The 27,218-nt window shown below is 42.8% G+C and overlaps 1 protein-coding gene across 1 annotated transcript; it reads right to left on the bottom strand.

The window, feature by feature from the left end:
- Positions 1-183: 183 nt before the first annotated feature.
- On the bottom strand, positions 184-27,218 carry LOC138949428 (uncharacterized). The gene is made up of 4 exons (XM_070321254.1): positions 26,330-27,218; positions 13,830-14,112; positions 9,013-9,368; positions 184-8,395 (listed from the first exon to the last, which is right to left on the bottom strand). The coding sequence occupies exons 1-4, from the start codon at positions 26,402-26,404 to the stop codon at positions 7,178-7,180; spliced, it is 1,932 nt and encodes a 643-aa protein (XP_070177355.1). The 5' UTR covers positions 26,405-27,218; the 3' UTR covers positions 184-7,177.

Raw genomic sequence — 27,218 nt, 5'->3', positions numbered from 1 at the left:
ATACACTCATACTGAGTAGGAACACACATATTAACACACACATATTAACATACACATATTAACACACACAATTACTGTGTATAAACATACGCACACACACACACTACCACATGCAAAGAGAACACGCACTCACACGCACACTACACACACTACTACATGCAAAGAGGGAAAAACCCACAGGAATGTAATCCAAGCAGTTGATTTATTTTTCGGTCAATATTGGTGGCTTTAATTTCATCCTGCACCAAGCTTTGACTTGACACTGGTGTTAGAGTGGCACCTCCCTTTAAAGACCTTGCCTTTTTCGTTTTTGTGTTCATAATGTCTGAAAACGTTACCCCCCCCCCCCCCCGACCTTTTCTCATATTTTTAAAGCCCTTAAAAGGTGGATTCCACTGTATACTAAGGCCAAACAATAATATATGTTGGTTTAGGGTAATGTTTGTTTTTTAAATTTAGTCAATTTTAAAAGATGTTACTTCCCTTAGTCTCGGTATGGCTCACAAACGATATCAGTGAGTTATCATTTGCTAACCGTCAGCATATTAGAAATAACTCATAATAGCCGCATGGGTGTTACTGGGAAAAATCAAAAAACCTGAAAGGCAGGGGTCCAAAATGCTCAAGTTTGAAAGAAAGTTTCTGGACACCGACGAAACCAAATCATAATAAGCAAGATAGAGCAAATCCAAGGGAGTGAACCGAGAAAGCACGCGAACCGGTGTCAAAAGTCGGATCGGAACCGCTGCTCGTTATTTCAACTTAGCGAAACGAAGTTTTTTTTTTGTTTTTTTTTGAAAACCCGGAAAACCGGAATTTCCAGCTTCAGATTTTTTCAAAAACCGGAAATCCGGCAAAAGCCGGAAGAGTAACACCCATGTAGCCGACATGGATGAGTGACGTTATATCCGGCGACGTTATATCCGAGGTTAAAATAGTCTTGGAAAGAAGGAATTGAGCCGGGACCGGTGTTTGGGTGACGATATAACGGGGTGACATTATATCCGGCGACGTTATTAACGAAGTAGACTGTACAAGGCATAATTATTGACAATAAAATAATTACCAATTTGAGGTATGCACTCATCAAAAGTCTACCATAACAAACGGAATGGCTGTTTGATTCCCAGCAGGTTTATTTTTCACCCCTTTTTTGTTTAGCCATTCCAATCTCAAACTAATAATAGTAATAATAATACAAGAATTTATAACGCGCTCATATCTCACCACAAGGCGACTCAAATGACTGTTCTGCAAACTAAACACTATATCGTCAGTGGCCTTCGAAGACCTCGTATCTTCAAAATCATAGTTCTGAGATAATGAGTGTTTTAAAAATCAAATTCCTCTTCACCAGATCAAAACGTGTAGATACGAGGTTTTTACTTTTTTGTTTTGAACTTTTTTGTTTTGAATGGAACAATTACGAGGATTTTCAACAGACTCGCAGGGATTCAAACAGACAATACGAGGTTTTCCCGCTAATGTCGCTAATGTCTCAACACCCAACGGCAATACGAGGTTTTTAAAATCAGGGGAAAAAGACCTTTGCAAAATAGATAGAGTTACAAGCTTTTCACAGATGATAGGAAAAAAATCAAGGGACGGAACCATGCAAAAATCCGAAAATCGGGAAAATGTAAGTTACGAGGTCTTTGAAGGCCACTGACGATATATATATATTCATCCAAACTAAGTACATTGTGGCCTTAGATTTCTATCTGTTACTGGAAAGGCAACATGGGGTTTTTCCACAGTAAACATGTTGCACACTGTTTTACATCCAGAAAAAAAGTTCAAACAGACTTATCGATAGTTTGTGACGATGAGAAGCATCTGAAACAGCAGTGATGAAATACAGTACTCAGTTAAACCATGGCTACTGACAACAACAACAAACATTCACCGGTTATTATTATGCTTTTCATTCACTCAGCTGAATGACTATGAGAATGTTATTTAAGTCCAAAATCAAAACCCGAACCCCTGGACACACAACAAATTGGCTACTGACAACAACAACAAACATTCACCGGTTATTATTATGCTTTTCATTCACTCAGCTGAATGACTATGAGAATGTTATTTAAGTCCAAAATCAAAACCCGAACCCCTGGACACACAACAAATTGGCTACTGACAACAACAACAAACATTCACCGGTTATTATTATGCTTTTCATTCACTCAGCTGAATGACTATGAGAATGTTATTTAAGTCCAAAATCAAAACCCGAACCCCTGGACACACAACAAATTGGCTACTGACAACAACAACAAACATTCACCGGTTATTATTATGCTTTTCATTCACTCAGCTGAATGACTATGAGAATGTTATTTAAGTCCAAAATCAAAACCCGAACCCCTGGACACACAACAAATTTAATGTTCATTTAATCAAATGATTTATGAAAAATGGAGGAGCAAACAAAACAAAAATCTAAAAGTGTAACAATCATTAATTCTCATGCGGTAAACTAACGCTGATGGGGTCTATGTCGACCAAAAGAATGGGATTCCCTGTAGGTGGAGTTCCTGGAGGGGGATTCCCTGTATACAGGGAATACCACAGGATTTAGTTCCTGTAGCGTGTCACTGATATCACTGGCTTCCTGTATCTGAACGTATTAGGTATAAAGCTGCCTGCTTCTGCTACAATATCATCTCTGAATCGGCACCTGCCTATCTTTCTGAACTGGTCTCTCTCTACACTCCCTCTCGCACCCTTCGTTCTTCTGATGATGCTCGACTTCTCCGTCAAGGTCGCTTTAAACGCAAGGCTCATGGCTTCCGCACGTTTTCGTATTATGGACCTCAGTTATGGAATTCACTCCCCTTTCAATTACGTCACTCTCCATCCATTTCATCTTTTAAGTCCAATTTGAAAACTCACTTGTTCCAACAACACTACGGATAGTTCCTTAGTATAGAGTCTGGGGATGTGAGATGTGCATGATGTGTTGTTTGAATCTGACAGTGATTGTATGATTTTTGTATACATGTATTGTTGTCACGCGCTTTGAACTTCTGATAAGGCGCTTTATAAATGCCCGTTATTATTATTATTATTATTATAAGTCACGTGATGCTTAGCGACATCGGTAGAATTTGATGTTTTTCAGTCTTTTTTGATATTTCTTAGAAATTCGAGTATGGTTTGCAAGTTTTATTGAAAAACTCCACCCTGTGGGATTCCCTGTATACAGGGAATCCCCCTCCAGGAACTCCACCTACAGGGAATCCCACTCTTTTGGTCGACATAGACCCCATCAGCTAAACTAACAGCCATGTAAAATGTACAAAACATCACAAGTATAACACAAAAATGACTTGCAGGTCTGTGTGTATAAAAACACAAGCATACACTGCAAAATCTCAAGCTGTGGCAATATTTCAGCATAAAAATGGGTCACTTATGAAAACATAATGAACAACCACCAATGACACACTAGCTGTATGTAATTTTAAATGCAAAGTCAAAAAAGTACAACAAAAATATAGATACCTTTTTCATCTTCAACAGAGCAGAGAATAAAAGTATCGCATACAATGCACTGTATACAACACCGAAGGCACATTCAAAAACCGGCACCACTGTTTTGAGCTGAATTATTGTGAGATCTTGTATGAGGGGGGGGGGGGGGGGGGGAGGTATAAGAGGGGGGGTTAATTGACAACTTCTATTCGTTATCAGACAAAGGAATTGAGCAAGTGATATAGGAGACGGGGACACAGTGCACAGTTGTTCCTGGCCGGCCTGCATTTTAGTGCGAGTTAAAAAAAAGTCAAGGCGGAAGCTACCAACAAACTGCAGGTCAGGCACACTGTTAAGGCAAAAAAAAAAAAAAGGTCTGTTTACGGTAACCCGACCGACCCTATTTTTTTCGCGCGACCCTAGACTTTTTTTTGGCATTTGGGGGAAAAAAGAAAAAAAAATCAAAATAACGTAAAAATATGGTTTTTTTGGGGAAAAAAAAAATAATACCGACCTACCGACCCTATTTTTTGGGCCTATGTTACCGTAAACACACTATATTTTTTTTTTGGCCTAAGCTCGCTTGCTTGTTATACCCAAATGCTTCTGCGCTACACCGGAAGATGGTACTTATGTGTAAGTAACCTGTGACCCGATGACGTTGATGTATACAGACAAATAGTTGCACAATGACTGTAGTTGGGCTCTGAGACAGTGAATGAATTCTGTGAATTTTTTAACATTGTTGTCTGTTGTTTGATGTCACAAATCATGCGTACCACAGCTGTGTCTTGCTTGCATAGCTGGGGAAGATGCGAGTCAAAAATAACCAGAGCAGAGGGAATCATTCGGCAACCAACAGCTGTAGCCAGCACGCTGTGGAGCTTGCTTGCTTGTTATACCCAAATGCTTCCGCACTATCCCCGGGAGAAGGAACTTATCAGCAGCTGGCACTGAGCGAGCCTGCAGCTGTTGTGTTATCTCTGTTGTGGGTGTAGGATGGGTGCTTTAACTCATTCGCTGCGCAGCTAAATTTCCCCTGTGTTCCCTGCCAACGCGCGATTTAGAGCCATTTTGAAAAAAATATTAAAAATCAACAACACAAGATAACCTTACATACCTTATGTTTTTGCAAAGTTTGAAACTTACTCTTTTAGAAAATATATGAAACATTTGAAAGTACATACCTTTTGTTGTCTTCATATCCACGCAAAATATCCAATTTGAAGCAAAACAAAAAAACTTTCTACGTCATGGGTTCATCATACACAATGTCATGATCGACACTTGCATTGCCCGAATCATCACCCAAATGATCGTCCATTGGCACAAAATCGTCACCAGAATCTAAAATATCATCTCCACTATCATCATCACTGAGGTCAAGATCAGAACCGTACTGAATAACACGTTCTAGCACTCTTTTCAAGTTACTACGTCTCAGCAGAACGATCCGCCATCTTGGAAAAGTCAAAACACGTGGGTCGCACACCGTCAACAAAATTTTTATTAATCCCAACAATTTAAGGGAAGGAACTGTTTACAGTGAATGGTACCACTGTAGACAGATAGAAGTTCATTGCAGGGGTTGTTTCCCTTGGTCAGCAGGACCGTTTACACCGTTAAAAATTCGTGATATCCGTCGGAACTCAAGTGCCGGCACGCAGCCAACGCTAAACACAGGTGTCGGAATTCCAGTTCCGACGCGCAGCGAATGAGTTAAAATAGCTCAGCCTCCCTGCAGCTAAAGAGACAGAAATGAAGCCCTGGGAACAGCCGTGGAACCAATGCGTGGAGGGCAAAACAGCAGCGCGCGATTGTCAGATAGGCTGTCAGATAGGCTGTCTAAAAACTTTGTCTATGCCCTTTTTGTTTCAGCACACTCTGCAACTTGTCTTTTTTTTATAATGGCTGAGGCTTGTGCCTTTCCACTGCAGACCACATATGACATTCAGATGTGACAGGGTGAACTTGTATTTCGTCAGTGGCCTTCGAAGACCTCGTAACTTACATTTTCCCGATTTTCGGATTTTTGCATGGTTCCGTCCCTTGATTTTTGAGTCACTTGAGAAAAAGTGACTCTATGTAATCGGTCAGTGTTAGTCTGTCCGGCCGGCCGGCCGTCCGGCCGGCCGTCCGTAGACACCACCTTAACGTTGGACTTTTCTCGGAAACTATCAAAGCGATCGGGCTCATATTTTGTTTAGTCGTGACCTCCAATGACCTCTACACTTTAACGATGGTTTCGTTGACCTTTGACCTTTTTCAAGGTCACAGGTCAGCGTCAAAGGAAAAATTAGACATTTTATATCTTTGACAAAGTTCATCGGATGTGATTGAAACTTTGTAGGATTATTCTTTACATCAAAGTATTTACATCTGTAGCCTTTTACGAACGTTATCAGAAAAACAAGGGAGATAACTAGCCTTTTCTGTTCGGCAACACACAACTTAACGTTGGGCTTTTCTCGGAAACTATAAAAGTGACCGGGCTCAAATTTTATGTGAACGTGACTCATTGTGTTGTGAATAGCAATTTCTTCCTGTCCATCTGATGCCTCATATAATATTCAGAACTGCGAAAGTGACTCGATCGAGCGTTTGCTCTTCTTGTTTTCCTATCATCTGTGAAAAGCTTGTAACTCTATATATTTTGCAAAGGTCTTTTTCCCCTGATTTTAAAAACCTCGTATTGCCGTTGGGTGTTGAGACATTAGCGACATTAGCGGGAAAACCTCGTATTGTCTGTTTGAATCCCTGCGAGTCTGTTGAAAATCCTCGTAATTGTTCCTTAAATTCAAAACAAAAAAGTTCAAAACAAAAAAGTTCAAAACAAAAAAGTGAAAACCTCGTATCTACACGTTTTGATCTGGTGAAGAGGAATTTGATTTTTAAAACACTCATTATCTCAGAACTGTGATTTTGAAGATACGAGGTCTTCGAGGGCCACTGACGATTTGCTGCTGTTGTTACATCTGTTGTGGACGAAATGGAGAGTAAGACTTGAGTGTCTTTGTGTGTATGTACACAAATGATAGTCCAGAGAGAGTCCGTAAACATGATCAGCTTTTTAACATCATAGATCGATAACTATTCCATCAAGTATCGAACCTTTCACAAATAGCTGAAAAGATCTGTTTTGTGAACCTTCCACACAGAAATCGTCATTCTAGTGAGCAGACAACACACCTCAATTGACTAAAATATGGGGTCTGACCAGATTACTTCTTTCTCAGGTACATGTACATGTTCACCGTTAAAAGATTTCGCGGCAAGTAAAATGATGGTGAATATGAGATTTATTTTGTTTTTCAACCTTGTTCATCTCACAGTCGTGTACACTACATTGGGGTGTGCACGTTAAAGATCCCACGATTGACAAAAGGGTCTTTCCTGGCAAAATTGTATAGGCATAGATAAAAATGTCCATCAAATACCCGTGGGACTTGGAATAAAGTAAAAAAATTCCATCTCACACGGCATTAAGTCTCAGGAAACATGAATACACGCATGCAGGAAAAAAAAAAATATGGGTAGCGCCGTATGTATGGCAGCTCGCTTTCCCCGGGGAGAAAGCAGCCCGAATTTCCATGAGGGTAACCTCACTGGACTGTAAATCTTATCCAATCCAATCCATCCAATCCAGTCACAGTCATTTTGTTGTTTAGATTTTAAGTACTCCCGGTAAACTCCAAACACTTCAACACTTGCTGGAGTGCAGGCCGAAACCCGAGGCCTCGTGTTTGCTGGGCCGGTTCTGTCTGGTAAATCCATCAACAATACTGATGGCTTTATCATCATCATTGTGGAGTGTGGATTTGTCACCGACTTTGCTGTGAGCTCTCTGATTCTGATCTCCGTTCATACTGCACACCTCTCCGTTTACTTCTGTGACCTTGTCGCCGCTTGCAGCACATTTTGAGTCACTGGCTGTTTCGCCGGTAGCTCCAACAGTGTGAAATGCAGACTGTCCCTGGTTTGGTGTGACAGAATTACACCCTGCCCCCTCTTTCTGCTTGCTTGTCATGCTGCATGTACCTCTATGCTGCAGTGGGCAGTTTCCGGCGCCATTTTCTTTGCTGGAATTGGCAGTAGCTTCACTCCTGTCTTTATGCTGTCCTGAAGAAGAAAGGGCCGCGTTCGCTGTGCAAGTTGAGAGAGAGGAGTTCACAGTCTTTCTCTCTGTGTTGTGAGCCGCAGACAAGCAGGACAGCTGACCAGCGCTTTCACAATGGGTCAAGCTGTGTTTGCTTGTGAGAGAAACGTCACATTCTCTGCTGCTGCTACAGTTCCCTTCCTCCTCTTCTTTCTCATCGTCCGAACTAAGACACTTTACCAAGGCCTTTTCCTGGTCGCACACAGCAGTTTGACACAGAATTCTGTCACCACTGTGACGTTCATCCTCGGACACTGGTGGCTGCACCAGTGACTGGTTGTCGAGGGAAGCGAAGAAACTGGCGCCACCCATGGGGCTGCTCTCTGGACAAGCTTCTTCATGCTCCACGGCTTCTGACTCCGTGGCAACCTCTTCGTTTTCCACCGGCTGCGGTCTGTCAGCAGGAGTCACGATAAAGCTGGGAAGATCCGTGCTGCTCCGTATGTCCGGAGACAGGGACATGTCCATTTCCTGCAGAGATCCACGCGACGACAACCGCTGATGGCAGCGTGGAGGTCTGTTGATGGTGTGATCCCCTGACGCCTCCGACACCTGGATAGCAATGGGGGGTACCCCTGTTGTGGGTTGGGACGCAGCGGAGGGTGCTGATTGGCTGGATAGCGAGGGGTCAGAGATTGCGGGAGACAGGCTCCAGGAGGTGGAGGTTTCCAAGGACGCAGACAGACCGTCGGACGACAGTGGACGCCCCGAGCTGGTCAAGGAAGAGAAGCCAGTGCTGGAAGAGAGGGTGGAGCAGTTCACCTGAAAAGAGAGGTCAGAAGTGATCAGTATAAATATTAATGCGAAAAACAACGCAAGGAATTGAGACCAGAAACTTAATACTTAATTCCGTTGGGAATGTCAACAACTGATCTGGCGCATCTGCAGTATGACCCAAAATAGATGTACGCTCGTGATTGGAGCATATATATATATATGACCCACTAAAAGCGCTGTGCCTATCCCACAACAAAAATGTGTCTGCCACTTAACAGGGCCCATCCAACCCCCCTTACACTTTCCTGTAAAAAGTCTTATACTTGAAAGTGGCTTATTTTCCTTTTCCTCATTCACTACTAACATGAGAGCTGTTTTCCTCATTCAGTGGAAGCCCTTTTAAAGCCCCCATCTCCACCCCACTTGTCCTACCTAAGCATCCTACTAGGCGCCCCTATGAAAGGTCAAGCTATGAAGCGAACCCTCAATTTGACTGCACACCTTGAACCTTTCACTTCTAATGTAAGAAAGCTGCAGTAATTGAAGCGAAACTGAGGGCTCATTTCACAGGTTATGAACAACAACAAAAAGTCTGAGAACACAGGGTATTACAAGGAAGAAAGACTTCAATTCTGGGGTTTTAAAACTGGCGTCTACTGTACCTGCATGCTGGAGATGACCGACGGCAGATCGGACGAAGCGGCTCCGCCGGACGTTCCCTCGTCCCTGATGGTGAGGCTCTGCAGATACTCCGACACGATCTGGCGCTTGTCGCCGGTTGACGCCCCCTCCTTCTCCCCGCCCCCGTCAAACCAGCCGGCAGCAGAGGAAAGCGTTGAAGCGTAGCCAGGACAGGAGCTGGATGGGGAGACGGGCACAGTGCTACCCCCTGACGAGGAGTGCTCCACGGCTGGCTGAATGTAACCGTGGCGATGGTGGGGGGGAGGGCGAGGAGGCTTGATGGGGGGTGGGGAGATAGGAAGCTGACCGGCGTCAATGCGTTGCTGACCCACCAGTTCTGTCACACAACAAAAGTCAAATATGTAAAAGCGGTGAAATGCAGACACAAAAATATGCTACAGTGGAACCGGACAGGTGCAATGGCTTAGTGCATAAGGCCCCGACCTCATATGCTGAAGGTCGAGTATTCAAAGCCTGGTCGCGCTTGGTGGATTGGAGATTTTTCCGATCTCCCAGGTCAACTCATGTGCAGACCTGCTAGTGCCTTATCCCCCTTTATTTTGTACACGCAAGCACAAGACCAATTATGCATGGAAACACTCCTGTAATCCATGTCAGAGTTTGGTGGGTTATAGAAACACAGAAATATCAAGCATGCATCATTAAGCGCAAGTAATGGTCTAAGTGAAGACCATGAGCGCTATAAACTAAAGACCCCCAAATGTAACACTTCTCCCCTTCAAAGATCTTGCCTTTTCAGTTTTTGCTGTTCATAACCGCTGTAAAATTACCGCCATTTTAAGACTTCCTCCTTTTTAAGACCTGACTTTTCTCAGATTTTTGTCAGTTTTTAAAATGGGGGTTCGAGGGCGGGGATGTAGCTCAGTCGGTAGCGCGCTGGAGTTGTATCCAGTTGGCCGCTGTCAGCGTGAGTTCGTCCCCACGTTCGGCGAGAGATTTATTTCTCAGAGTCAACTTTGTGTGCAGACTCTCCTCGGTGTCCGAACACCCCCCGTGTGTACACGCAAGCACAAGACCAAGTGCGCATGAAAAAGATCCTGTAATCCATGTCAGAGTTCGGTGGATTATAGAAACACGAAAATACCCAGCATGCTTCCTCCGAAAACGGCGTATGGCTGCCTAAATGGCGGCGTAAAAAACGGTCATACACGTAAAATTCCACTCGTGAAAAGAAAAAAAACACACGAGTGTACGTGGGAGTTTCAGCCCACGAACGCAGAAGAAGAAGAAGAAGAAGAAAATGGGGGTTCCACAGTATATTTTAAAACTAGAGGAATACCCGGCTTCGCCGAGGTGAATCGCGAGACAGAGACAGACAGCGTGGCGGTTCACCACAATCAACTTTGAAGGCGAAGTCCTCTCAAACGGGATATAGAATTTTTAGAGCTTATTTCTAAGCCCTATATTATCTGTTATGGCTTCTCAAATGCCAGAACATACAGACAGACAAAAGCCGCCAGACCCCATCACAAACAGAACTCTACAAACCACAGGTGTTGCCTCCACACACACACACACACACACACACACACACAGACACAGAAGCCGTATATATCTATGTATATATATATAAATATATAGAGATAGATGACAGTGGATTTTTCGATAAATAGATTCGACCTTTGCACTTTTACAGTGAAGACAACTTACGGGTACATGCAAGGAAAGCCCACAACTTCTAAGGCGAACAACTCTGCAGAGTCTGCTGTGAAGGGCGACGGTAGTCTCCCTGTCACACTCGGCCCCCTTTGAATGAACTTTGTCCCCAAAGTTCCGAACCATGGACCCGCCAAGCTTAGGTCCCTCCCAGGTGGAATGGGAACAGCACGAAAATGATTCAGTGGCCTGAACATTTCATGTCGAGTCCCATCGCTGTCGACGACGCCAAATGTAATCGAGTGCCGAAACACCACAATCACCTTTGAAGGCGAAGTCCACTCAAACGGGATTGAGAATAACTGTTATGGCTTCTCGAAGGAAGGCCTGAACATACAGACACACCAAAGCCGCCAGACCACATCACAAACAGAACTCTACAATCCACAGGTGTTGCCCACACACACACAAACACACACACACACACACAGAGAAGCTGTATATATATATATATATGTATATCTATATCTATAAATATATAGAGATAGATGACAGTGTAATTTTCGCGTGGCTATAAATTGATTCGACCTTTTCACTTTTACACTAAGGACGACTTACGGGTGCAAGGAAAGCGTTCTGGACAGTGCAGTGACATTCTAAAAATAGTAACGTAGTAACGGGAATATGGATTGACGCCACATGAAGGAAGGGAGATAAACGCTGAAAACACTGGAGAAGATAAGGAAGAGTTACTGGGAATGGATCCAGAGAAAAACCAAAATCGGTTCAGCGCTGCGCGCTGAGAGCACGTATTGAAATATCTCATCGATCAGGTTGTGTCCGGGGTGTAGCTGAATACGGCCTCCAAATTTGAAAAAGATCCACCGAGAACTTTGGCCGTGCATCGCGGACACACACACACACAGACACACACACACAGACACACACAAGTCGTATATATATATGGAAGAGATGATGAAATGTAGACCAAAAAACACCCCCTTTGAGACCTTGTTTAAATTAACCTCCACTTTAAGACTCACTCCCATTTAAGGTCTGATCGTTTTCTGACTTTTTGAGATGTTAAAAGGAGGTTCTACTTGATTCAATTTTCAATTCACCGCACACATATGTCGTTTTATGATTTGTATCTGTCATAAACCCTGCCTCAAATGCCCCTTTAGTCCTGCATGGTTAGGTTTTGGGGTTTGAACCATGAGATCAACCAGCAGGAACATCAAGTTAAGTATTCATAAAATAAGCATTTGAATTCTTGATCTCCCAGGTGAAGAAAATAAGATGAAAAATTGTGACTGAATATTCTCTTTCATTTGACAAGGAAGTAGGCTGGAGTATTTAGCTATACTTTTTTTCCCACGGTCCATAGCCAACCTTTTAGTCATTCGTTCAGAACAAAGGGAGTAGCAGCAGTATAGTAATAACAAGAAACAAAGCCTTAGCATGTCTTCCCTGTAGTGCTTTTCAAGATATCAAATGACGCCACACAAGTGTCAAATTATCATTTCGTGGTAGCCTTTGCAAAACCGTGCCTTGAAAGGCTTGTCAAAACTGTATTGAAATGATTACGCACATTACACTGAGTAAGTAGCCTCTAACAGTGCAACAGAACAACAAAACCAGCCAGTAACTTCTCTCATGCTCTTCATGAACGAGAAAGGTCTTGAGTTTTTCATTTTCTTACTTCCCATATAAATATGGTAATGTGTAAGCAGACTCCTACAGTACAAAAGAAAACCAAAACCAATCCCCTACTCAACCCTCTATAGATGAAATCTCTTCTCAAAATCCTTAAGGAGTTGTTGAACGAGAAACAACTTGAGATTTCTATTTTTTTATAACACGTCATATGGTAATGTGTAAGCAGATTCCTACAGTAGTAAACAAAACCAAAACCAATCCCCTACTCAACCCTCTATAGATGAAGTCGCTTCTCAAAATCCTCAGGGAGTTGTCGAAGGAGAAAAGTCTTGAGTTTTTCATTTTCTCACTACCCATATAATTATATAATATACATGTATCTAATGTGTAAGGAGACTCTAACAGTACAGTAAAAACCGCCATATAAGACCTCTAAAAATATTAGATAAAAAAAGTCTTAAAAAGGAGGGAGTCATAAAAGGGAGGTTAAAAATTAATTTACAGAGCATAAGAACACAAAATCTGTACAAAAAACAACAGGGTCTTAAAAGGGAGGGAGTCTTAAATTGGAGGTGGGGGGGGGGGTAAGGCGTCCGCCCAGTGAGCGGGAGGTCGTGGGTTCGAACCCCGGCCGGGTCATACCTAAGACTTTAAAATTGGCAATCTAGTGGCTGCTTCCCCTGGCGTCTGGCATTATGGGTTTAGTGCTAGGACTGGTTGGTCCGGTGTTGGAATAATGTGACTGTGTGAGACATGAAGCCTGTGCTGCGACTTCTGTCTTGTGTGTGGCGCACGTTAAATGTCAAAGCAGCACCGCCCTGATATAACCCTTCGTGGTGGACTGGGCGTTAAGCAAACAAACAAACAAACAAAAGATAGTGAAGAGGAGACACCAGCTCTGTCACCAAAGAAGAAGAAAACGGCACTTTAAAGTCTTAGGTATGACCCGGCCGGCCGGGGTTCGAACCCATGACCTCCCGCTCACTGGGCGGACGCCTTACCACTAGGCCACCGTGATGCAGTCTCTTCACTATCTGAATCTCGCACTCTTTTTTTCTTTTTCATGTTTCACTTTAATCACAAGTTGCTACGCAGACGCTGGACGAACCAAGTCTAAGAACAAAGACTCAATGCTGAGAACACGCGCACTTCCGGTAAATCGGAAAACGTCAGCGCAACGGCCAACTAATTGGTCAAAACATTTTAAAACAAAAAAAATTTTTTTTTTTTTTTTTAAGTAAAACATCGGAATTTTAATTACAAATCCGTAGCACCGTATTCTGCATATAAAAATCGGAGAAACCATAGATGTGCACAGGTCTGACTGTACGACAGTCGAAAAAACAACCCTGTAATATTTTCAAGATATCAAATGATGTCAGACAAGTGTCAAATTATTCTTTCTTGGTAGTGTGTGCAAAACAGTGCATTGAAAGGCTTGTTAAAACAGTATTGAAATTTTTACCTCTGAACAGACGGAGGCGTTTTGAAAGGCTTGTTAAAACAGTATTGAAATTATTACCTCTGAACAGACGGAGGCGCTTCTCAAAATCCTCATGGAGCAGTTTGACGAGAAAGGTCTGAGTTCCCTCCTCTCTCAGCGCAGCGCACAGAGCGTCATAGGCCTCCGCACCACCCTTCTTCGCCAGGATGTCCAGAAATTTGGACGCTCGTTTTTGTCGCGTCGGAGGGTGGCTGATCTCCTCGCAGTCTTCTTCTGACAGCATGTATTTGGACCGCAGGAAGTCCATGTGTCGGTCAGGGATCAAACATCGTGCCAGCTGTTTACGCTGGGCCTCCAGAACCTGTGTGAGACAAGGAACAATGTCAGCAGACATATAACACCTTCGTGAATCAGACACTGCAGCCAGCGTTTTACTTTTACGCCGAGCCTCTAGAACCTGTGTGAGACAAGGAACAATGTCAGCAGACATATAACACCTTCGTGAATCAGACACTGCAGCTAGCGTTTTACTTAATTAACGCCGAGCCTCGAGAACCTGTGTGAGACAAGGTCAATAAATTGCCTGTAGAAAATGCAACGCCTGTGACATGATACACTGAGCCCAAAAAGTTAAGGATATTTTTTCAGTGGTATACCCCAGATGTTAAACAGCAATTTTTGGGTCAGAAATATACGTGTATTTGAAGACCAGTCTTTATTCTGCTTAAAAATGTGTTTCTTGAATCTGAGCAATATTTGGGTATGGCGTCACATGTCCGTGACCACGCCTACCCTAAAAAAATGGCGGTTTTTGATGGCATGATTCACCTTCAACCGTCGAAACGGTGACTTAAACTGAATAATATTTTGCATTTTTTACACCAACAGGTTTATTTGGTGTCTTACCTAATAAGTCATACAAATTTCGTTCAAATCCGCCGCGCAGTTAGGCTGATCCAGCGTGTAAAAGAAAGCGACAACAATCCTGAAAACCAGCAAAAAATCCAGGGTTTTTATGGTGTTTTTGCTGGGTAGCCGCAGTTGATATGCAATAAATCTAAAACTACAAATAGCAGCCTCTGCAAGTTTCACAGAGCGATGACAAAAACCCTCATCTGGATATGTTCCAGTACTTAGGTCAAACAGAACCCAAGAATGGACGTTGTAACGGTTTTCCGTTAAAAATTTGGAAACGTTTGTAACGTCTAAGAAACAAATGTAACATGCACGCAACTTTGTATACTTTGCAAAGAATGGTGCCATTACATGTGTGCCAAGTTTCAAAAACATTCTTTCACAGGCTCAAAAGGTATGATCGTTTGAAAAGAGGTGAAAAATACTGCCCCTGGTGTCTTTCGCGCAACTTTTTTTAGGACTTTTTCTATAATTTTGAATCTCGTTCTCCGATAGGATGTGTATAGCCTTTCACGGATGATGCGAATCACTTGCTCGGTAGAAGTTGCAGAAAAGAACTTTTTGCGTGTTTTGAACACAGCTGTGCTGTATAAGAAAGAAGTAAAGAATACAAAGAATCAAATAACAGAAGAATGCAGACATGACGTCATATGATTCCAAAAATATGACGTCAGATGGAGGCAACACTGGGTTTTTCTCATCGTCGTCTTGATAGCGGCGAGACACAATTTGTCATTTGCTGTGACGAATCAGACAGTTTGAATGCTATGAAATGGAGCTGTGGAGATGGACATCGCCAGGTTTTTAAGAATCTGTAAGAGCATAATGTCTCGATAGTGGAAAGTGTGTGTCCTGATCACTCAGCCACCTTGATATGAGTTTTGCAGACGTCATCGTCTAAAAATAGAACAGCAGAGCGGAGTGAGATTTTACTTTTTATTTCTTCAAAGTCATGAGGCTATCTTTTGAGCCCACGAAAGAATGTTTCTGAAACTTGGCACCATTCTTTGCAAAGTACACAGAATTGCGTGCATGTCACATTTGTTTCTGGGACGTTATGAACGTTTGCAAATTTTTAACGGAAAACCGTTACAACGTCCATTCTCGGGTTCTGTTTGCTCCAAGTACTAGCGCGAATCCAGATGAGGGTCTTTGTTATCGTTCTGTGTAATTTGGAGAGGCTGCTGTTTGTACTTTTATATATGTATTGCATATCAACTGCAGCAACCCAGCAAAAGCCCTGGATTTTTTGCTGTTTTTCAGGATAGTGGTCGCTTTCCTTTACACGCTAAATTAGCCTGACTGCGCGACGGATTTGAACGAACTTTGTATGACTTGTTAGGTAAGACACCAAATAAACAATTTGGTGTAAAAAATATATCGTTCAGTTTAAGTCGCCGTTTTGACTGTTGATGGTGAATCATGCCATCAAAAAACGCCATTTTTGAGGATAGGCATGGTCACGAACATGAGACGTCATGCCCAAATATTGCTCAGATTCCTGAAAGGCATTTTTGAGCAGAAGAAAGATAGATTTTAAAATACACGTTAATTTCTGACCCAAAAACTTTCTTTCTTTCTTTCTTTATTTGGTGTTTAACGTCGTTTTCAACCACGATGGTTATATCGCGACGGAGAGCCACTTGTTAATTGTTTCTTGTTCACAAAAGCACTAATCAAAAAATTGCTCCAGGGGCTTGCAACGTAGTACAATATATTACTTTACTGGGGATCCAAAAACTGCTGTTTAACATCTGGGGTATACCACTGAAAAAATATCCTTAACTTTTTGGGCTCAGTGTACATACATAACAGCAGAGTAAGTTCTTTTTGTACCTGGATTTGACTCTAAAACATGTATAACACCACAAGAATACTTGTAGACAAGTTACAACCATGACATGAGACATAAAAACGTCACAGAAATTAAATTCCACATTGCGGCTGTGCCGGTGTCTAACGCTTGTGACCTCAAATGTATTTTCCTTCACATGTAAACCTGAGTTCAGCTCTCCATCTCAATCCTCTGTGCAGATCGAGTGGACATTTTTTGACAAATTAATTTCTTAAAAAGCCACTTATCAGCTGAATCAATTCATCAAACAATTACAACTCTGCCGAATCAATGAGCCCCCAGTGTTGGTCAGCTCATCGACAAAAGTCTGGCGGAGGAACGAAGTTCAGGGGTGGATGTTGCAGTAAGTGCTGGGACGGGGCGGCGTGGGAGCATACTGGGAGAAGGAACAAGCGTCGGGACAAGCACAAAAAAAAAGAAACCAACAAACAAAAATAAAATAAATACATAAAGAAGAAAAGAAGAGAGAAAAAAAAAGAGAGAGGAAGAAAAGGGAAAGAGAAAGGGAAAAAAGAAAGAGAGAGAGTAGAGAGAAAGAAGAGGAGGTAGAAGAAAAAAGAAGAGAGAGAGAAGAAAAAAACGAAGAAAAAACCAATTACAACTCTGCACATGAAGCATTGAGGCTGTTGATTTTTGGTATGTGTGAAAATGGGAGGAGGGTTTTATCCTAGGAACAAGCCTGGCAGATCGCAGACAGTAAGGGAAATTGTTTTAACATGAAGGACTGTGCATTTAACCACAACTATTTCTAATTTGTTGGGGTGTGACCTTACATTAAAGCAGACCTCACTCAGACGCCATCAAGCATCAAAAGTATGCATACTGATGACGGAGACACTTAACTTTGTCACGAGTTCCTTCCGTTGTTTCAATTCAGATCGCCATGTCTCGATGCTTTTGGCAACACGCCACATTTTAGCACAAGGCCATGATAACTACAAGTGCTCAACCGCCATTACTCTATCGCCATGTCTCAATGCTTTTGGCAACACGCCACATTTCAGCACAAGCCCATGATAACTACAAGTGCTCAACCGCCATTACTCTATCGCCATGTCTCAATGCTTTTGGCAACACGCCACATTTCAGCACAAGACCATGATAAAGTGCTCAACCGCCATTACTATATCGCCATGTTTCAATGCTTTTGGCAACACGCCACAACAGCACAAGCACATGATAACTGCAAGTGCTCAACCGCCATTACTATATCGCCATGTTTCAATGCTTTTGGAAACACGCCACAACAGCACAAGCACATCATAACTGCAAGTGCTCAACCACCATTACTATCAGTCGACATGCAGTGTTACATATGCCCTTTGACCTTTTCTTGGGGGTATCCTGTACTAAAAATAGAATACAGAATTCTGGGAAAGCTGTTCAAGGGCACTTACGCCATATATTTGAATTTCAGTACATGACTCAAATCCTTTGGAATAAATTGAAATGAATAAAATACAAGAATAAAGAGTTCATAAAAGAAGGAAAAAGTTGAAAAATTTAGAAAAAAAAATGAGAAAATCTTGCTAGTTACAGGATTAGAACCCGAAACCGCCGGTTTAGTGGGCTAGCGTGTTGTTACCAATGAGCCAATCCGGCACACAATTCTCAGGCGTGAAAATAGAAGGTTGAACTGCAAACATACATTACACGTGAGTTCTCGAGCATGTGTCGACTCGTCAGTTTCTGAGGTTCTCCGTTCGAGTTATGGGTAATTCTGGGAAATCGTCCACTGGAAGTACTCAATAATTGTGCAACTTTTTTATTATTTCGATTTATTAAATCTTTCAAAACCTTTGGAATGAAGGAAAATGAATTAATGCATGAATTACGAGTTTTTTTTAAAAATAAAGATTAAAAAAAAAAGTGCCATCGAAGAGGTTAGAAGCTAATAGAACCCATGACCACCAATGTAATGAAAAGCGATCGGGCACTTTACCAACTGAGCTAATCTGGCTCACGCTTAGTAAGAGAGATTTTAACTTCAAATATTACACTCGAGTTCTCGAGCGTGGGGATCAGTATTGACTCGACTCGAGTTTACGAGTCTCTCCGTTTGTATTTGTGTACTGTACATTCTGTCGATCGCACTCGAGGTAAGTTAAGTTGATAACTGACCCTATGCGCCCGTTTACTTCGTATGGAAAGCAATTTTAAGTAGCGTTAATTTGAAGTGTGACCAACATTATGTTGTAGTCCAGCTCCGAAATGCATTGACCAATCGCCGAAAGGCTCTGACGTCATTTCTCAAAAGGATTTCCCTACCCAGAATTCCATATTTTTGATGACATAACAAGGATTTAATTCGGGACGAGGACACCCTATGGTCGGTTTATTATATAAAGGGAAGCAAGCGGTTAAAAACGGGTGTCGACAGAGCCAATGAAGGGGGATACTAACTTGTAGTTATCATTCGCTTGTGACAACAGTCATTCACAACTGATAGGAAGGAAGCAATTATGAGTCAAGAGCATGCAGAAATGAATCAGAATGTAGACATACAAGTGCATGTGAAACTAACAATATGTAACTACAGTAAAACCTCCTCCCCCCGCGGGTTAGGGGGAAGAATTTACCCGATGCTCCCCAGCATGTCGTAAGAGGCGACTAACGGATTCTGTTTCTCTTTTTACCCTTGTTAAGTGTTTCTTGTATAGAATATAGTCAATTTTTGTAAAGATTTTAGTCAAGCAGCATGTAAGAAATGTTAAGTCCTTTGTACTGAAAACTTGCATTCTCCCAGTAAGGTAATACATTGTACTACGTTGCTAGCCCCTGGAGCAAATTTTTGATTAGTGCTTTTGTGAACAAGAAACAATTGACAAGTGGCTCTATCCCATCTCCCCCCTTTCCCCGTCGCGATATAACCTTCGTGGTTGAAAACGACGTTAAACACCAAATAAAGAAAGAAAGTGTATGCATATATTCTTCAATTAGTGAGAAGTTTATTGAAAATCACCAAGTGCAGTTACAGTGGAACCTCCAAGAATGTGTGAAAATCAGGTCTTAAAAAGGAGGGAGTCTTAAAATGAAAATGTACAGAGGTTATGAACAGAACATCTAAAAAAAATCAAGGTCTTAAAAATGAAGAAGTCTTAAATAGGGGGGTCTTAAAAGGGGGGTTCCACTGTTCATACTGGTTTTGTACAGCCCGGTCAATAAAGAAAAAAAAATTCAGTGGACCCAAAAGTTTGCTGTAAGTTCCTTAGGTAGGGAAATGGTTGATTAGAAAAGGAAGTACTGTACATGTAATGGGGATTGTGTAGGGTGGGGGGGGGGGGGGGGAGTATAGTCCTGTGAGGTTGCCCTAATATGAAAATTAAGGTTGCTTTCTTCGTGGGGAAAATGAGCTTGCACACAGTACGTTCCAAGAGAAAATGTAAGTTTTACGCCCTCACGGCAAAGCCATTAGGGGCATGTTACACGGGAAAACCCGGCTTTGTATGAAAATAAAAAATAAAAATGCAAGGGGGGGGGGGGGGGGGGGATGTAAACAGCTTGCTGCCGGCTGCTAGAGGAGACCTGAAATGGGCTAGGGACCGGGTTGGGTCGTCTTGGGTCAGTGCTGAAATGGTTACTTTATTGGCTGTTGGCCGAACGGACACCCGAGCTTCATATTTTTGCATGCATGTATTCGTGTTTCCAAGGCCTGAGGCTTTCGCTGTGACCCTGGGATCTTTATCGTGCGCATGCGTGCACACGGGGGTGTTCGGACACCGAGGAGAGTCTGCACAAAGTTGACTCTGGGACACACATCCCGTGCCGAACTTGGGGGTTGAACCCACGCTGATAGTAACAGTACGTTCCCAATACCCCTTGTTGTGTTGTACTCTGATAATCAACTGCTCTGCGTTCCTATCGCCAAGTGGAGTTGAATGGCAAATTCACTTAGTAACCTGAGAAGTTAACATCGGAGTGTTCATAGCGGGCGTATTCTTGTATACACTCAAAAGTGCGTGTAGCGAGTGCGTTTGCTTTCATCTGAATTTCTTCTGGATGTGTATGCTCGTGTTTTCTTAGGCACTTAAAGATGTTTGCTTTCTTGATAATATTCATGTGTGAACTTAGGGGTGTTTAGACTCTGAGGAGAGTCTGTCTGGGGTGGTTGAAAAGATTGGGGGGGGGGGAGGGGGGGGGGAGGAGGGAGAAGAAGAGCAAACAGGAAATGGTGAGAACACAAGGGAAAGTGAATGGTTTTTAAATTTGTATTGCTGTTTGTGTCACAAGAAACCAGGTGGGTGGGGTGGGGGTCGGTGGGTTGTGCAAGATCGATACCCAATGACTTGTGTAGTTGGGAGGAGTGGTATCCGGCTTTTTGTCAACACCCACTGAAAAACACAAACGCAAGAGTTAATTTTAGGGAAGCAGGAAAAAGTTTGCATGCCGGCCTAAATATTTCAGTTGGCTGGTTTAATTGGCGGATAGAATCCATGCCCTGTTGATGCAGTGGGGGCAAACAGAAGTATTGGTGACAAGGAAGTTAATTAGCTGCACACAAATCTTGAACAAAAAAGGAGAAACAAAATCCGTTAGTCGCCTCTTACGACATGCTGGGGAGCATTGGGTAAATTCTTCCCCCTAACCCGCGGGGGTTAATAAACTTCTCACATAGAAGCTATCTAATTGAAGAATATATGCATACACTGATAAAAGCTGATTATAATGTTGAAAATCAGGAAAATCTGTCAAAAGACTTATATATAGGTAGCTCAGACTTGTTCAAGTTTTCCTCTATAACTTCAACACTCTGAATGGCTTGAGGATCAGGAAAACCATCAAGAAATGGTCGGTGTCCTAAATCAGGAAACTTCTCATGTTGGGATAAAGACCCTTCCTCCCGAAGACCCTTCCTCCCCTCAAAGTTATGAACTACAGCCACCAGCTGTAAAGCCCGTCCTTAATTGAGCCCGTAGTCGACTACACGAAGCTTCGCGAAGTCTTTATACCAAAAACCCGCAGTTACGGCGTGGTACTTTGACCCCAACATCGCTTCTCAAGTTTTGAGATGCGAAGCTTCGCCGCAGCTCGCAACGAAGTTGGTTTTTTTGTAAGAAGAGTGCTTTCGATTCAAGATGGACGACAAAATCAGACTCAATACCATAGTGAAGAATGCATTTATCGACTTTGGTTGACCCAAAGTACACGAACTAACCTCCTACCTGTATTATTTCATACAGCGATGCATTGACATGTCGAATGAAACTCGAAATCCCAGCGCTCACGCCAACTGGTCCCGGCCGTGCTCAGTCAACGAAATAGAACACATACAATTAACTTACGTCATCATCAAGTACGTAAAGTACAATTTGTGACGTAAAGTACTCAGAAAGAAGCACACCACGCGCTGGTCGAGACTACGCGCATTTGAGACGCCAAGACATGAAAAGATAACTCTCTTTTCCGCCATAGTGCCTTCCCTTGGACTGCGACGAAGTCTAGTTCCGGTAGCTTCGCGAAGTGAGCTACGCGAAGTCGACTTCGTCCAATTAAGGACCGGCTTTAGCAAAAGTCGTATAGCGAAACACCCATGTTAAAGCCATATGTACTCGATGACTATACACGCTAATTGCTTTACCAACAGCTGGAGACATGCTAAATTAAGTTCCCTGCAAAATATTGTGGTCTAGGACCCCTTCAATGTTGAGATATGTTAATTTTCATTTTGATCTGGATCGTCCTATTTATAGATTTGCCAACAGAGGTAGCGTTGACGCAAGGGAAATAACTCCGCGTCTTTGTTTACATCCAAAGTTTTTGAGACTCTAAAACAAGCTGTAATGCATGTATATGGTCCGCGCATGGCGACATATCGTCATTACATGGTCTTATGGTGCGTTTGACATCGATTATGGGCAAACTACACTTTGTAAACACGGGAGCGCGTACATATGCCTTTAAGACCTGCAAAAATCTGAGAAAATCAAGCCTTGAAAAGGAGGGAGTGTTAAAATAAGGGTACATATTTATTTATATATATTATATATATACACACACAGATGTTATGAACAAACAAAAACTGAAAAAGCATATTCCGCCATGAAATTTCTGGCATGCTTATGTGAGCACTTACCATAAGTTTTAAACTTGTTGTGCTCCTTTTTAATGATGTTGTTATATTATCATGTGTCTGTTAATGAATAAAATACTGTTTAACCCAAAAGCAAGGTCCTATAAAGGAGGAAATCGTAATTTGTGAAGTCTTAAAAGTAAAAAGGGGGTTCCACTGTATGTACTGGGAAATCTTTCACATCCACATGTGTTTTTTTGCATGCATTTGCACATGAGGCAGGGCGTCCTATACGCATTAGGCCTAAAAAAAAAATAGATGTGGTTACGGTAACCCGACCTACCCTATTTTTAGGGGCCGATCCTATAACTTTTTATTACATTTGTCCAAAAAAAAAAAAAAAAAAAAAAACGAGTGCAAAAAACGCAATGAAAGCGAAAGCGCCCCTGTCGCACGCTTATTTCCCTGTCAAGTACGTACTTTCCGGGTCATAAGGCGCGACTTTTTTCCTCGAGTTCGACCCCTGCGTCTTGTATAACGAAGCGCCTAATCCGTGTATGAAATACGAAAAAAATCAAAGAAACCGCTTGAGTACCAGTAAAACAACTTGTGATAATGTATGTTTCAGCTACTAGGTACTGCCCTGCCTTTGATCTGGCCCACACACAGATTTCCACTCTGTTAAACTCGGTCACTGACCGGTCACTGACCCCGATGCAGGAAGTGTTTCCTCTCTCAGATATCACAGGGGAACCACCTCTCATGGCAAAAACTGGGTCATTGACCCCTGGGAAGAAGGTCGTGTCTCTTAACAAGGCCACCCAGCTATCACAATGCCTTTGGTCACTGACCGGTCACTGACCCCGATGCAGGAAGTGTTTCCTCTCTCAGATATGACAGGGGAACCACCTCTCATGGCAAAAACTGGGTCATTTTGGTGCGCCCTATTGGCCCCCTGCGTCCAATGGGTGACTGGATTACAATTTTTTTTTAAAAGAAGGGGGTGCGTCTTAGATAACAAAGCGCCTTGTCACCCGGAAAGTACGGTAGGTTTAATTTGTACACATTAGAAAAAAAAGTTTAAAAAAAAAAAAAGTGATTGCCTACCTACCTACCCTATTTTTTTTGGCTATGTTACCGTAACCACACCTATTTTTTGGGGGGGGCCTTAGAAGCCGAAATCATGTACTAGAAATTCATGGAGGGGGTCCCGGGACGCACTCAATTTCCTGCGTCCCGTATACTCTTTTCAGACTGTAGTGTAGTCGTCAGCTAAGTCAAAGTGCAAACACAAATCATCCCATGTTCACACGGGAACAAAGTGTTCGTGTGTGTTGCATTTGACTTGGTATTGTTGAAGTGTCCTCCTCGAATATTCTGGTCATAAAAAACCCCAGTTCATATCACATTAGGCCTAAAAAAAAAAATAGGTGTGGTTACGGTAACCCGACCTACCCTATTTTTAGGAGCCGACCCTATAACTTTTTATTACATTTGTCAAAAAAACAACAACAAAAACAAGAAAACGGCTGCAGAAAACGCAATGAAAGCGAAAGCGCCGGAGTCGCACACCTATTTCCCTGTCAAGTAGGTTTAATTTGTACATTAGAAAAAAAATGTTAAAAAAAAAAAAGTGATTGCCTACCTTCCTACCCTATTTTTTTTGGCTATGTTACCGTAACCACACCTATTTTTTTTGTGGCCTTATTCACAATCACAATGCGTTGGGGACCCGGGACTCTTGGGACCCTGTAAAACTCTGCTAAGGGGGTCCATGGACCCTGTAAAACTCTGCTAAGGGGGTCCATGGACCCTGTAAAACTCTAAGGGGGTCCATGGACCCTGTAAAACTCTGCTAAGGGGGTCCATGGACCCTGTAAAACTCTGCTAAGGGGGTCCATGGACCCTGTAAAACTCTGCTAAGGGGGTCCATGGACCCTGTAAAACTCTGCTAAGGGGGTCCATGGACCCTGTAAAACTCTGCTAAGGGGGTCCACGGACCCTGTAAAACTCTGCTAAGGGGGTCCATGGACCCTGTAAAACTCTGCTAAGGGGGTCCACGGACCCTGTAAAACTCTGCTAAGGGGGTCCACGGACCCTGTAAAACTCTGCTAAGGGGGTCCACGGACCCTGTAAAACTCTGCTAAGGGGGTCCACGGACCCTGTAAAACTCTGCTAAGGGGGTCCACGGACCCTGTAAAACTCTGCTAAGGGGGTCCACGGACCCTGTAATACTCTGCTAAGGGGGTCCACGGACCCTGTAAAACTCTGCTAAGGGGGTCCATGGACCCTGTAAAACTCTGCTAAGGGGGTCCATGGACCCTGTAAAACTCTGCTAAGGGGGTCCAGGGACCCTGTAAAACTCTGCTAAGGGGGTCCACGGACCCTGTAAAACTCTGCTAAGGGGGTCCATGGACCCTGTAAAACTCTGCTAAGGGGGTCCATGGACCCTCTAAAACTAGTGGGGGTCCCGGGACCCTCTAGGACGAGCGTTGGTGGGGATCGAGCCCTGCATGAGGGTGGAACAATTCCGTCCGATTAGGGTCTGCACTGAATATTGACACTGGGAAATACAATAAATTCCTGCACTGTACCTAGGCCTTGAAGTTGAACCCTCACGGATAGTGACAAACTGGTTACAAAACCAGCGGGATATTGACTGAGCTTTGCACTGAAGGGATCTAGTTCCCGCAGAGTGGGTACATTTCCTGGGTGACTGTGTTTGCTCTATGTGTTTTCCCTGGTACCAAAAAAAAGCACTGGGTGCAGTTCCTGGTAGAAACGAGTTCACACTCAATCCTGTGCCATGTGCAAGACTGTCGTAAATTGCTGTCAGTTCAGTTTCACTTTGGGGGACTGGTAGTTTAGGCACACAAAAAAATTGTCTGTTTCTGGTAACATGGCTAAAAAAAATAGGGTAGGTAGGTAGGGATTTTTTTTATTTTTTTATTTTTTACCCCAAATGTAGACCAATAAAACTAACTTTAAAAATCGCGCAAAGAGACTGGATTCACTATACATAGAGACAAGACACTCAACACATACAAATCTGTGACAAAGACTGAAAGAGTAAATGGCTCGACTCTCTTGCTCCTGTGCAGACTATCATCAGGAACAGGTTCAGCCGCTTGAAACTGAAGGACGAGCCAATCGCCACCCTTGTTGTTCATTTTCTCACCCTGTCCTTTAATACCACCACACAAAAAAAAATTGTTTTGTTTGGAAAAAAAAAGTTTAGGGTCGGCGCCGAAATTTAGGGTCGGTCGGGTGACCAGAAACAGAATTTTTTTTTGTTTTTTGCCTTAGTTGGTAAAGCACTGGACTTGTGATTCTCGGGCCACGGGTTCAACTCCAGGCTGGGACAGACACGGATAAACTTTATGTGCAGATTCAAGAGACATATAGTCTATGGACCATTTCGAAGCTGGGTTGGGAGAGGGGAGGAAGAGATAGCAGACTCTCTGTTTCAGCGCACCGCGTGACACCGCTAGACGCGTGAAGATTTTCTAAATGGTCGCTAGGCTATATAATATAAATATATATATTCATGTTCCAAAATGTGTCACCGTTCAGAAAACGCAATGAAAGCGAAAGCGCTCGTTGCGCACACTTATTTCCCTGTCAAGTAGGTTTAATTTATACACATTAGAAAAAAAAAAGTTAAAAAAAAAAAAAGTGATTGCCTACCTTCCTACCCTTTTTTTGTGTGTGGCTATGTTACCTTAACCACACTTTTTTTTTTGGGGCCAAATATAAAAAAATATACACTCACACACATTCTCGTTTTCTCTCTCTTACCTCACACTTGAGGTGTGCCTTCAAGTCGTCCTCAGACAGACTGTGCTGAGGTATCATCTGCACTCGGCCATTCATTGTTCTGCTGGGTCGACCACTTCACAGTTTTCGTTGATTGTTCAATCTCTTTTCAATTCAACAAGTGCATTCGCCCTTTACACGGGAAGTAATCCACTTGTCACATTAATATTTTAAACATATACCACCCTTGAAGAATTCATTAAAGCAGACACCACCTTGAAGAAATCATTAAAGCAGACACCTCCCTTGTTTTGGTAACGGCTCCTTCCACAGTCTTCTCTTAGATTGACCAATCCTTTCTCAGTTCAAGAAGATCATAAGCACTTTACACGGGAAGTCAAGGTCCGTGTCACTATATGTATTCGTTGAGATGCCACCCTTGTTTTCGGTCACAGTTCCTTCCACTTCCAAAGTGCGGTCATAAAAAATGATAATAATGAAAGCGCTGCACTTTTTGTGCAATGAATGACAATCCGCTCAGCCAATGGTCGCCTGCCTGTCCACGCAAATCCTCATTAATCAAAATTAGGAGCTCAAACTTCAAAGCAGATTTTGGAGTGCCGCGAAAACACGATCAGTTCCGTCTGCAGCTGATTCAATACAACAGCAAAGCGCTTCCCTTTGCCATCGCATACATGTGTTCTGTCATTCGATCCGGTTTTCCGACAAGTTTGCGTCATCATTCCAAGTTTCTAAAAAAAGACGGAAACAACCAATGGCCGCTATGATCTAAGAGCTATGTTTTCTGACCATAGAGGTTGCAAGAAAGATTTCAATGACTTTCCAAGCCGGATGTTGAAGAAAGCGCGGCTGTCTCTCTATGCGTGTCAAAGAACTGGAGCTGCACTCGCCCTCTCGCAAGCAAAATAGC

The sequence above is a fragment of the Littorina saxatilis genome, linkage group LG15 (assembly GCF_037325665.1).
Source record: "Littorina saxatilis isolate snail1 linkage group LG15, US_GU_Lsax_2.0, whole genome shotgun sequence".
In the NCBI taxonomy this organism is placed as follows: domain Eukaryota; kingdom Metazoa; phylum Mollusca; class Gastropoda; order Littorinimorpha; family Littorinidae; genus Littorina; species Littorina saxatilis.
This window is presented reverse-complemented; position numbering and strand designations above follow the sequence as displayed.

Excerpts from the sequence above, each read along its gene's own strand:
- LOC138949428 (XM_070321254.1), bottom strand. The coding sequence starts at position 26,404 with ATGAATGGCCGAGTGCAGATGATACCTCAGCACAGTCTGTCTGAGGAC. Across the intron at positions 14,113-26,329 it reads AGGCACACCTCAAGTGTGAG|GTTCTGGAGGCCCAGCGTAA; the intron begins GTAAGAGAGAGA and ends TGTCTCACACAG. Across the intron at positions 8,396-9,012 it reads CGGTCATCTCCAGCATGCAG|GTGAACTGCTCCACCCTCTC; the intron begins GTACAGTAGACG and ends CTCTCTTTTCAG.